Source organism: Phytophthora parasitica (genome assembly GCF_000247585.1).
Source record: "Phytophthora parasitica INRA-310 unplaced genomic scaffold supercont2.4, whole genome shotgun sequence".
Lineage (NCBI taxonomy): Eukaryota > Oomycota > Peronosporomycetes > Peronosporales > Peronosporaceae > Phytophthora > Phytophthora nicotianae.
This window is the reverse complement of record NW_008648990.1, coordinates 1,868,192-1,880,744: the sequence shown is the minus strand read 5'-3', so window position 1 is coordinate 1,880,744 and position 12,553 is coordinate 1,868,192. Positions and strand designations below refer to the sequence as shown.

The window sequence follows — 12,553 nt, the reverse complement described above, 5'->3', positions numbered from 1 at the left end:
TGGCAAGCATCGGGCACGTTTCAAACTCTGTCCCAGCGAAGAGTGACAAGGCTTGTTCCTCGGAGTCTTCATCCTGATGAAGCGAACGAAGAGCACGTTCCCAGCATCGATGGATACGTTGGGCTATCTCAGGGGCGCGAGGTCCGAGGCTCTTCCCGATGCCAAAGCAGACACAGCAGCGCGGCGTCTTGGTAGTCACTTGAGCAGCTAGCATTAACGTACAAAAACGCAAACAGTCGTTTTAAGTCAACCTTTGTGCATGGTAGTGCCTTGCTAATGAAGCCACCACCGTCACGCTTCATACAAAAACTATCTAGAGTCTTCCTCATTTTGAGCAGACGAGTTTCCAAGGAAGCTCGGTGCTGAGGAAACTGGTCGAGGAGCCAAATCTTGGCTTGCCTGTAGTACTCCATCGAAGTGTTTCAAACTAATAGCTTGCCTTTTTTGCCCTCATTAAACCCAAGATGCATACCAAACTTGTCCATGACGGACACAAAACACTTCCCACTCTCATCACGCTCAGCACATACTCCTCTACCACACCCTCAGTTTTCAAAAAGCGCATGACCGCTGCCACGGCGGTTGCTTTGGCACGCTTTGTGTTTCCGGGGGCTAACTCCTCCAAGCCCATGTCTCCTGTCGGATAGGTGGCAGATATGCAAGTGATATGCTTTTCACTTGCTTATTATTGCGAGGAGGTTTAGATATGTTGCGGGGCTGTCGCCGTACCGTCAGGTTGAAGAACAAGCTCAGGCTCGGCAAGAGCCTCTTCGAGAAGATGTGAGCAGCGAGGCACACGCCACAGGCCTATCGGCAAGGAGTTCACGGACGGTGTTGGCATTTATGGGTTTGAGGCACGCTGCACCAACAGCGATTGGTAACAGGCGTGCGTTATCAGACCTGGACAGAAGAACAAGCGGATCTGCAGCAGACGAGTTAGTCCAGGCTTGTGCAATTTGTTTGCTTTGCTTTTCATCATTAATAAATTTCATTCTTCGGAAACAAACGCCCCGGGTTCCGCGACAGGGGCATTCCGACACGATACGCCGGAACGACTGGCGTACATGACTTGCCATTTTCCTGGCTATACTATTGGATAAAATTTCATTGATAACGTCGAATGATTGGTTTAAAATTGGCAAGTTGAATTCTATTGGCTGCTACACTTTATACAAACTTCTAGTAATGTCGGAAAAATGATCATATTCGACCATAGCCGTTCCTGCACGCACAATTGATGAAAAGTTTTATTGGCGCTTCCAACACGTCGCGATCGACATATGAAATACTTCAATGGTGGTACCTGTATGAATAAATACACTATGCTAATTCGTGGAGGTCGAAGATTATGTAGTTTCATGGGAAACCTAATCGCTGTGGGTCAGACTCGGGAACTTCGCCACCAGCTGCCATTTTGCTACTAAAATCAAACTAAACGCGGCCTTTAACTGATTTGAGGCATCAATTTCAGCACCAGATTATTCTCTCATTCTTACTGGTTGAGAGATGAAAAAATTATCAAAAAAAAAAAGTAGCAGAGACTGTCAGCTCTCCAGACTTGCAAAGCTTTTTGATATTGCGCTAGCCGTTCCGAACTTATGGACCTGTGAAATGATCGACCTGTCGGCGGCCCTCAACTGGTTTTCCCCTTATTCTAGGACTTTAAAAGATACCCCGTTCCTTTCTCTGTTCGGTAGTGATTTTAGCTCAATGATATTGCACTGGCATGCGTCATAACCGGTCGACATACCCTTAGCTGCGCAAAATGAAAGAGTACCTGCCTACCAAAGAAGTTTTACAATGAAATTCGGTTCCTTTCTTATTATTATTAGGTACTATTGGATGGCTCTCGCCTCAGCGCATATCCTGCGCGCATTGAAAATGCAAGTTGCTCGTACACATTGACGAACAACAGAGGAGCATCAAACTACAAAACGGCTCCATGTCCTAGCAATGCTATATGGCAAGTGTATGTTGCTGCAGAGTGGGGGCATGTTTGATCTTTACATGTAGGGCTGTTATTGTACACAGCTCCATCTCGGAACACAAAAAAAAATGATTCTTCTTTCTCCGGTATGATAATGTTGCGCTGTTCGGAGGATTGGGTATCCTCGTCACTAGTGACTTAAATCAATCCGTGGAACCCGCCCAAGATTTGCTGAAGGCTACGCCATTTACAGATTACATAACAGTTACAGAATTTTTGGTTAGATACATTTTCTATTTGGTTTCATCAAAATGATAAAACTTGCAAGTTCAGAAGTTAGGTACAACGATGAAAAACAGCAACACCACTAATAGCGCGACCAGCTCCTCCGTTCAGACCAACCCGGAACCGTATAGCGAGTTGCTATGCGTCAACAATAAACGCGAAGGAAGAGCGACATCTAAGTATCAACTGTACGAGCCGATGCCGCTCACGCTATACACGAGGGATCAAGCCGATTGTTGGCGAGCAGCTACTAATAGAATTGTTTGGGCTGTAGGAATGTCCACTTTGTTAGTATTCGGTAAGCAGAAGCCGACAAGCTATTCACGTCTGGTTATGACACTAAGAAGTCATCCCTCCCCAAGCCAAAGGACCTATCCTAGGTCGTAATCCTCTATTTCCCACCTGATAATCAACAACAAAAAAAAGATTGGAATCCTGCAACCAGCTTGTAGCATAAGATGCTGGTGACCATTCCAGCATTTGCTTTCCACCACAGAAAGCAACATGCGCTTCAGCAACTGCTTCATCCTTCTCGTAGCTATTTCTATAGGATGCTTCACCAGCCACGCCAATGCCGAGAACGGTGCCCTCACCAACAGTGCAAGAAACAATGCTCGCCGTCTACACATCGAGGCCGCAAATGCAGACAAAGTTGCTCAGCTTACATCTGGATTCATCAAGAAACTGAAGGATAATGCCGCGCTCAGGAAAGTCACTAACATCGCCAAGGTCAACGAAGATGACGCTGCGATCAGAAACGCTGCCAAAGCTGCTGCTGCCAAGGAGGGGGTCAAACTAAGTGACGAATCGGTAAGCAAGGTGGCGAAAAAGCTGGCTGAAGTTACCAAGACGAAGCCCAAGTTGTGGTCTCGTCTCTATGACGTCACATTTATTGTGTGGCAGTTGATTCTTGGTGGGCTTGCTGGTGTCGGCACGGCCTACCTGCTGCGGATGCACATGAATTCTACGGAAACAGCGATGCCTACGTCGGGTTCTAGGGAATGATGTTATAACTAGTTGGTTGGTCTCGTCTGCGATCTGAGTCGCTGCTAGTCGATATAGAAGACCTAAAGCATCACCGCTCTTTAAAACGCTGCGCTCCTCACCCACATATAAGAACCTTTTCAGTAACTGACTAACGCAGAGTTTTACACGGGGAAGCTCTGGATTTTCATTATAGTTTACTGTACGTATTGTTGCAGTCCTAGCAACAACCTGTAAATAGTTCCTGTCGAGTATTGACAAGGACTACTTACAGTTAGAATAAACTTCCACGGCCAGTGTACTCCGCAGACTTCTAAATTTTGCAGCCCACCAGCTAAACCTTTGCGAAATAATATACCTTTGTCGGAAGTTTGGACACATCTTCGTTCGGTAGGAACGACTAGCGACGGATGTTCTACTTGGTTTACTGTAATGTTACGTCGTCGTTGTTGATGCGTGCCTTTTCCCAATAGAGTTGAAACTCAGTCTGAAGGAAAATGGTCCCACGAAATAATGCTGTCCAAGTATTTTCGTTTTGGTTTACGACAACGTTCAGCGAAGACCTCTGTAGTGAATTTCTCAGAGTACGCTCAGTTGCAACCATATCAATATATATTCTAACGTCGAGAGAGAGAGAGGGACAGAGAGCCTATGGCGGAGAATGATAAACCAAAGATGCAAACGGGTTACAGCAACGAGGTAGGTTAATGGACAAATGCGTGTATTTTCCGCTATCTCTATTTGCCTTTAGAAATCGTCGAGTTCCATCCTGCTTGTTGAGCGTAGCTTCGGACGACATTCACCATAGATAAATTTCTTTCGTTCGGAAATTACCGATGATGTTGCACTTGGCCGCCACAAGCAACATTCACGTGTTTTGCGGGAGTTGTGCTACGGGTATGAGATATCACGATATGGATGAATATAAACACTTTTCCGACCATACTAAAGTTTGTATTGTGCCAATTTCGTTGTAATCAGCCAATCAGAACATTGTATTTAATTTTAGCCAATCATATTACTTGACAATGATTAATTTAGCCAATTGCAACATTGAGGGTTAGGTAGGTCCTCTAGGCCAGCCATTCCGACGTATCGAGTTGGAAACCTAGGAGAAATATATGTATGTCCTTACGAAGTTCTAGATACTTGCATATCATTTGCATATTTGCATCCTTTCCGACCATTATGGGCCTGGACGAGCTCAAGCCTGGAAACACCAAGCGTGCTCAAGCTACGGCCATCAAGGCCTTCAAAACATTTGTAAGAACCGAAAATGTTGATTTTGACTATGTCAAGCGATGCATTGAAAAAGATGACACCGGTAAGTGTTTGGTATCTGTATTAGATAAGTTTGGTATGTATCTTGCATTTAATGAGGGTAAGAACAGTATGTTTGGTCAGTTCCCGTTGTCAGATACTTTTTTCTTCTACCGTATCTCGCTGAAAGCAGACACCAAGCGAAAGTGCTTTATATGTAGTTATGCTAATCTGCTTCTTTTTTTTTTGCTTTTCTCCTCTTTAATATGTACCATACATATCAAAGCCGAGAAACGCAGGTTTTTATTACTGTGTCATCCCTCGAAGTATTTTTCGGCCATCCAGACTTTTTTTATACATACCTTGCTAGAATCAATTTTAGCATTTAAAAGTATTACTATGTCATCTTATAGCAAATAGACCGTTTAATATTCAAAAATCTCCTGGTTAGATGATTACCGCAAATGCCTCAGCTCGTACTATGTAGATTGGATTTCTCAAGAGCTTTCTAACATTATCTTAATCGAAAACATTGAAGAAAAATTGAGCTCACAACCCTTCAAAATATACGGTCATTAAGGAGGGGAGGGGGGCAAAACAGGGGAGATTTGTTTTGAATGGCTATAACTTCTCGGATATTTGATATCTCGAAGTAAACAATAACTCAAAATAAACGCGAGACTCTATAATGCTGATTGGTGCGCTTAAACCGCAAATCGTACTTAGATTTGTAAGCATCGTTTGACGCGGTCTCGAATTATATACTATCGAGTAATATTGACAATATATATATTTCTGGCCCTGTCATAAAGCCCGGTCCTTTCCGCTAAGAATAACTCGGTCAGTGTTTGTTGAAGGCTAACAAAAAATCATCCTGAGGGCGGACAATCCATAACAAGCAATCTGAAAAGATATCGTTTTTGCCCATTTCTGCAATTAATTTCTGTGTTGTCACTCACGGAGTTCTTTGTAAAACCCAAGAATTCCCAGTCAATTAGCAATTCTTAACAGTAACGATCTCCACACATATCAACTAAAATATCACGAAGTTATTTTTTTATATATATTTAGAAGGTCAGCGACAACCTCAATTTGACGAAGTGCGTAGGAACTTCTGCGATGTGGACTCGAGAGAGATGTCAGCATCGTATTATTAATGAAAGCCAACGGTCGGAGCATTTTCAAATTCATGGAAGGTGTATCACGTTTAGGGGCACACTGTTGTGGGCAATTGCGACGATAACCTGGGACGATACAATCCACGTACACAAGACGACGACAACCTGTACCAGCTTCGTGTTTATTAGCAAAAAAAAATTCAAGTGAACTTGGTTAGCTGCATTTTGATAGCTCCTCCCATCGATCTACGCTGTGGTCTAGCTCAGCGACTTCCTCGCAACACTGTTAGCCATCCACCTTAGAAAAAAAGTAGATCAATTCAATTCATGTATAGAACACAAACTAAGAATAGAGTTTCTACGGAAATGGCAGATTCAGTGTCTTGGTTCATCGTCATCTTCGCAGGCGTCGATTAATTGTTATCGGTGATAAGCCTGTACGCGCCATAGATGGCCAACCCACCAACGTTAACACCCAGCATGATTGTGGCAAACTTGCGGAGACGAGGCCACGACTTGGGGTTCTTCTTCGCCGACTCAGCAATCATCACTGACAACTTGGCCAGATTGTCATCGGTCATTTTGGCAGCTTCCTTGGCAGTTGCAAACCCTGTAATCGCCCTTCTCACAGCCATCTCGTCTCCGTTAGAAGTCTTGACGGCATTAAGAGCCTTCCTCATTGCAGAATTTTCCTTCAGCTTTGTCAGAAATCCACCAGCGATCTTAGCAGCGTTATCCGGGTTGACGGCTTCCGAGCGGAGACGACGACTATCAGAGTTGACGAGGGCGATATTCTCAGCACTAGCGAAGCTTGTGCAGCACGCCACAAAGGAGGCCACGAACAATACGACGAAGACGCTGAAACGCATGGGGCTACGGATTGGAGAAGAACTTGAGCGTTTTGCAAGCGGATTTAGAAATGAACTGTCCTGGTTGGAAGGGCTCAATTCACGATGATATTTGAAGCAGCACAAGGAGAACCTTCAGTTGTTCGTAATCCATTAGTCGCCTTAAGTGACTTGGTGATGTACTGGTTTGGGAGGGGTGATCGGATTCTGGCCAACAGCGAAGCAGCTCAAGATGCCCTGCTGTGATGCGAGATCAGACACACTGTACTCCGAGAAAGCGTAAACACTTGAGTTGACCGTCCATCTTGCTACTACATATCCATGCTACAGGCGGCAGCCGCGCCTGCGATGCTATCCTATGGGCAATGTGTTGGATCCTGTCACTACCAATACCACAGCGAAACCCTCTCTCGTAGTGTGCCTATTGTCGGAAACGCGTGCTATTACTGCGTTCGCATGACCATAAAAATGGAACAGTGGAATATACATTGGCCCAATGTCATTGGGGATTACTGGTTCATGTACAGCCTGTACTGGCTCTACAATAGAAGTACGTCTGCCCTCGGAGCATCTTCAGTAAAACACATGCATTATGTTTCTTACAGGATTACGCTCATCACACCGTTCTGCAACCCATTGTAAACTTTCTCTTGTGTCTGAACTACATTATGAACATATAGGAAATGTAGGGAAACCCGACGGTACGATGCGTTTGGAGACGCCGAAGTTACTATAATAGTAGACACATTCAGTTCTTGTTGGGACTGAGAATGCAAATGCCTGAAATTTCCCGGTACTCTACCTAGGTTGCTCCTTAAAACAACGTCGTACCTTACAAAATCTGTCCGAGACAAAGGGTGGTATGTTGCAACAACCTGCACACGCTCCGGAAGGTCTCTAATTATTCTGCTTTTGTTTAGTTTTTAGTTTTTTTTTTTTTTTTTTTGAGTTGGAGGCTCCAACGGTTGAAGCCTCTCTGGCAACCGATATTCACCGTTAATAACGCCTAATATCACTTTATGGGTTATTAATCGTTATTAATGGTGAATAATGGATTTTAAGGTGACAATTGAAATGGATTTCGTGTGAACCACACACGCGAGCTACTTCAAGATCGCGTCTGGTGATATTAACCGTGAATATCAACGTTATTAACCGTGAATTAGCTGTATCCGATGTCCACCACATCAAGTGTATCTTGAAGCGACGTATCCAAAGATCCGATGTGTCATTCGCCATTATTCTCCTGTGCAGCACGATGTCGCTGAGGCTCTCGCTCTCTTCTTACCTGGGCCTTCTACTGCTGGCCAGTACGTTAGCCTTGGCGATCGCCATCGCTCAGAGCGTGCCAGAGGTGGACGTACTGAACGATCAGGCCAGTCCCTTCAGCCCCGACAACCTGGAGGAGCTCGCCAACATCGCCGGCCAGAGAGAACAAGTCCTCACGGGCGACGTCGACGAAGATCTACTTGACGGTGAAGAAGCCATCATCGCTGCAGTACCTGTCAGCGAGCCGGACACGTTCCTCCCGATGGATGAGCACAGCGAAGAGGTCGTGGAGTTGGTCAAGCAGTTCATGACTCAGTACGAGGAGGAGGTGGGGCGTACGGCTCTCAAAGCCTCTATACTACAAGTACTGAAAGCCGAGACGACAGAGCCACGCGAGGAAGTACAGGAGATCGAGATCGGTACAGGACTAGGAGAAGACAACAACCTGAAGCTCGTGGAGACCGACATGAGTCAGATCATGAGAGTCTTCTTGCTAGTAGACTACGGGTTCCAGTCCAGTATGATGGACTCCAAGCGGCCGTACGTGTCTGTACTGCGGTTAACCATGGACTGTGTCAACGACACCATCGCCGACGAGGAAGAAATGCAGTGTGATCTACTGGAACACTTAGACCTACCTCGACAGCGAGGACAAGTGGGCAAGGCGATCGAACGCACGATCGCCGACGCTGCCCCCGCTTCCTTCCTGGCTACTCACTCTCTCCATGTAAAATACGACGCAGTAGAGCTGCAAGATATCGCTACAGACACTGAGACTATGACCCACGTGCGATACCGCGTGGCAGACACCAGTGGCAAGTTTAGTCAGGACGACTGCATGATGGTCATCCTACAAGCTCGTGGCGTCAACACACTCATGTATAATGATACAATCTGCTTCGACAGTGCAGCCAAGTCGGCTGTCATGGTCGCGTACGAGTACGCGTCCAACAATTTACCAGTCAGCGCTCTGCTCTTCGCAGCCGTCTGTGGTGCTGTAGTTGCTACCGTCGTCTTGATCCGTCACCGTCGTAAGAGCCAACGCTTTGGGTACTCGTACGTCCGCTCCAAGAAGCCGTCGCACGTGCCGATACAAAGCACTGCAGTCAAGTACGTCGATGCCGAGTCGCCAGCCATTGCCTGCTAAGCCTGTATATTCGTCTACTGCACTTCCTTTCTAGTTTGCCAGTATTTGGCATAAGATTTCTCGTGTTTGGCCAGTTTCTTGGCGAGTTTCTTGCGTTGGCTCTTGGTTAGAGGCTCACCGTGTTCGTGTGTAGGGAATCCGTCAGCATCGAACGTGTTGAACCGGCCAGTGAACTCTGGTGCGTTCTTGAAGAATTCGGAAGGAGAGATCTGCATGAGAGCGTCGAACTCTTGTTGTTTCTGCTTGAGAGTGTGCGTCGCTGTCGTCTTTGTGTCTTCAGTCTCTGCCTTACGCTCTGTACGTGACAGTAGTTTGAACACGGAGCGTCCAGGTGACAGGTCCTCTACCTGGATACCTAATTGAGGCAGCTCCTTGTTGCGAAGATCATCACACAAGGACAACACGCGAGCGTTGCCTGGTTGCTTGGGGTCCCGCAGCGCTTCTTCTCGCACAGACGCTCGGAATTTGAGTAAAGAACGGAGAAGAGCCTCATGGTCGTCTCTACTGACAAGTTCATCACTCTCCTCCACCTTGTGCTGCGTTTCAGAGTGTCTAGAAGTAAACCGACGACGCATCATAGTCGAAAACTCAGCGTGAAGTCCTTCTAGGCCGAAGAGGTCCAGCACGTCCAGTACATAGTCGGTCAATGACATCAGAACCTCATCGGGAGCTTCTGTGTCGCCCCTTGATGCCAACAAGTACGTGTTTCCACGAGATACCAGCTCCAACACGAGCGATAGAGCACGCGGTGTATCCAGATCGTCCAGTAGAGCTGCGTCGACCTGCGCACGCGTCGCGAATAGCGCGTCCAGCAGCTCTAAATCCAGTTGTTCGCAGCGTTTGGACTTGATATGCTGAGTATGTCCACTGCTGGAGATCTCGTGGTCACCGTATGCCGTGACACTACGGAAAAATCCTCTTAGACGATCCGCCACAGCTTCAGCGTCCCGCACACGGTCCTCTGAGTACACCAAGTTGGCACGGTATTTAAACTGGAGACAGAAGAGTCGGAAATGGTCCGCTGTATGTCCGTCTTGCAAGAAATCTCGGACCGAAATGAAGTTTTTAAGCGACTTGGACATCTTCCGGCCGCGGATATACAGGTGGCCAAAGTGCACGAAATGTTTGCACCATTCCTCGTCATGGTTACATTGCTGATGGTTGTGCGCTTCGCACTGCGCGATCTCGTTGTTATGATGCGGGAAGCGAAGATCCACGCCGCCTGTGTGCACGTCGAGCTTGTCGCCCAGAACATGATGCGTCATGGCCGAGCATTCGATATGCCAGCCAGGTCTGCCCATGCCCCATGGCGACGGCCACGCCGGCTCGTCAGGCTCTTTTGCGGCCTTCCACAAGGCAAAATCTCTCGGGTCTTTCTTCACCTTCTCCTCCTCTTCCACCACGTCACTCTGCTCGACTGCTGCCAGCAGTTGTTCATCCTGTTGCGTCTGTCTTCTAGGGTCTAACTTGCCGTATTTATCTCCTAATTGTTGCGTGTTAAAGTACACGCCGGAGCCGTCTACAGCTTCGTAAGCGAAGCCTTTGTTCTGGATCTCTTTGATGTACTTAATGATCTCTGGTAAATGCTCACTGACTCTAGTGATTGCAGTAGGTGGCTTAACGTAGAGCTTAGTCATATCGGCGAAGAACTGCTGCTCCTGTTCGCGTGCGAGAGTTTCGAAGCTCACGTTCTTCTCCTTCGCACGCTTGATGATCTTGTCGTCCACGTCCGTCACGCCCATAACTAGCTGAACGTTGTAGCCACCTGTGCGTTCGGCCACTCGACGTAGAATATCCTGACTTACGTAGGCCCTAGCGTGGCCCAGATGCGCTCTGTCGTACACTGTGGGGCCACACGCGTACCATTTCAAGACATTTGGGGTCGCGGAGGTCTCTCGCGGGAACGGCTCGCACTGGCCTGTGAGTGCGTTAAACATCTTGAGGTCTCGGCATGTTGGAGAAGAAGAGTAGGACGAGGTGGAGAGCCAACGTGGAGGTAGCAGCGAGCAAAAGGCGCGCGGAGAGCAGCCTACCGCCGGCAGCCGATGCAGCATCCGCATTGATACAATACCCACGTGTGGCTCCGACGAACTAGTGATTTGATTGGACGGAATTGAAAAACGCTCTTATTGTGTTTGATGGCCTTAGAAAGCAGAATTTCAGATAAGAAAAGTTTGTGTAAAAAAGCAAGTTCTTAATAAGATTGTGAGCTGAATCCGCAAATTTTGATTGATTAAATGAAAAACTTTTATAAAAAACACTTTTTCTACCATCAATTTTTTTTTCAAATAGTCATTTTTATTCGAAAATAAAGCGCTTTTCATCAAAAGAAAAAAAAGTGTACACCTGATTTCGCTTGATTCTGTTTGCCGAAACATATGTAAAGAAAAGGATTTTGCAAACTAAAAAAACACTTTTCTATTAGCAGTACAGAACTGAGTAATAAAATATGCTTGGATGGCGTTCAGACGAAAACAAACATTATTTTTTTAATGGTTTTTTTTTTTTGTCTGAATGCAAAAAGCATTAACCGGCCTGATGTATACATGATATACAGAAAAGTATACTTTGCCATTAAAGAATAATGGTTTTTTTGCCTGAATGCCATGCAAGCATATTTTATTTCTCAGTTCTATATTGCCGATAGAAAAGTGTTCTTGCTCCTTGTCTCGAGTGCTAGACGACTTGATTATGGAGAATTCATCGTAAATTGTGCCAGTTGCGCTCTCAACCATCGTCAGAGTGAGGTTCGTCGGAGTCACAGACAACTTGGTGATGCAGTAGTGCGTGTTATCCATCAGCACAAGCCAATCGGGAGACGGTGGGTTCTCGAACACACAAGGTATATTGCTAATAATGTTGCAATCGAAACTATCCGCTATGTTAGTGCTCGGTCGTGCAGTTAACAGCAAGCAGGCAATTTTCGTCCCACCGTTTGGTGTAGTAGGCTGCAAGTCTTCGGCCGTTGTCACGCCAGGCTTGCCACTCGGCCTGCGCTGCTGCAGTAAGATTCGGGAACAGGTCGGTATTCATGGCGTGGTCGCTCTCCGTGTCGTGCAGCATCATCGAGTCACTCACTTGGTCGTAGCGTAGACGCTGATGGCCTCGAACAATCGACATTTTGCGGTTTGGCTCATTACTGAAGACGACGCGCTCCCCATACGGAACCTTGCGTTTGAGAGAGCGTCCCACGCCGTTCTGGAGGAATCCTCCTTCAGGAACGCCAGTAATATCTGCCAACGTATTAAGGAAGTCATAATGCTCCACTGCGTCTTCAATCATCAAGCCTACAGCGTCACCTAGCCGTCCTTCGGCGACAATGGCGGCTGCCACACGAGTCATAGACTCCTCGTGCGTGTTTGTCACGTCTGCTTCAGGTGCTTGGCCATGATCTCCCGTGATAATAACAACAGTATCGTTAAGAATCCCCTCCGTCGCCATGCGGTTCATGAACTTGCCTAGCTCCATGTCACAAAAGTACCTCACTTCCAGATATCTCTGGATCATATCCGCGTGAGGTCGTCCTTCATAGAAGGCCGAAAAGTCAGGCTTTTCAGATTCTGAGTACCATTTAGGCCACGAATCGAACGGTGCATGGCTCGAGATGGTGTAGTGTGTGACGAAGAACGGATTCTTAGATTCCCCATTGGATACTCGCTCGTTCTGCTCCTTGGTCTTGTTCACTAGTAGATCGCCTAGAATCTGAAAGCTCAAG

General features: G+C 46.7%; 6 protein-coding genes across 6 annotated transcripts; 3 read left to right on the top strand and 3 right to left on the bottom strand.

Annotated features, from left to right (window-relative positions):
- Positions 1 to 706: 706 nt before the first annotated feature.
- PPTG_21321 (hypothetical protein) lies at positions 707 to 1,424 on the top strand (the record flags this gene model as incomplete). The annotated part of the gene is made up of 2 exons (XM_008896574.1): positions 707 to 780; positions 1,355 to 1,424. 2 exons carry the CDS (start codon positions 707 to 709, stop codon positions 1,422 to 1,424), a joined length of 144 nt encoding a protein of 47 aa, XP_008894822.1.
- Positions 1,425 to 2,716: 1,292 nt separating this feature from the next.
- PPTG_03541 (hypothetical protein) lies at positions 2,717 to 3,217 on the top strand (the record flags this gene model as incomplete). The annotated part of the gene is made up of 1 exon (XM_008896219.1): positions 2,717 to 3,217. The coding sequence occupies one exon, from the start codon at positions 2,717 to 2,719 to the stop codon at positions 3,215 to 3,217; it is 501 nt and encodes a 166-aa protein (XP_008894467.1).
- Positions 3,218 to 5,987: 2,770 nt separating this feature from the next.
- On the bottom strand, positions 5,988 to 6,443 carry PPTG_03540 (hypothetical protein; the record flags this gene model as incomplete). The annotated part of the gene is made up of 1 exon (XM_008896218.1): positions 5,988 to 6,443. The coding sequence occupies one exon, from the start codon at positions 6,441 to 6,443 to the stop codon at positions 5,988 to 5,990; it is 456 nt and encodes a 151-aa protein (XP_008894466.1).
- A 498-nt stretch (positions 6,444 to 6,941) lies between these two features.
- PPTG_03539 (hypothetical protein) lies at positions 6,942 to 8,929 on the top strand (the record flags this gene model as incomplete). The annotated part of the gene is made up of 2 exons (XM_008896217.1): positions 6,942 to 6,972; positions 7,589 to 8,929. The coding sequence occupies 2 exons, from the start codon at positions 6,942 to 6,944 to the stop codon at positions 8,836 to 8,838; spliced, it is 1,281 nt and encodes a 426-aa protein (XP_008894465.1). The 3' UTR covers positions 8,839 to 8,929.
- PPTG_03538 (cysteine-tRNA ligase) lies at positions 8,284 to 10,927 on the bottom strand. Its single transcript, XM_008896216.1, has one exon. The coding sequence runs from the start codon at positions 10,896 to 10,898 to the stop codon at positions 8,853 to 8,855; it is 2,046 nt and encodes a 681-aa protein (XP_008894464.1). The 5' UTR covers positions 10,899 to 10,927; the 3' UTR covers positions 8,284 to 8,852.
- Positions 10,928 to 11,661: 734 nt separating this feature from the next.
- Positions 11,662 to 12,553, bottom strand: PPTG_03537 (hypothetical protein). Its single transcript, XM_008896215.1, has one exon. It carries the CDS (start codon positions 12,343 to 12,345, stop codon positions 11,722 to 11,724), a length of 624 nt encoding a protein of 207 aa, XP_008894463.1. The 5' UTR covers positions 12,346 to 12,553; the 3' UTR covers positions 11,662 to 11,721.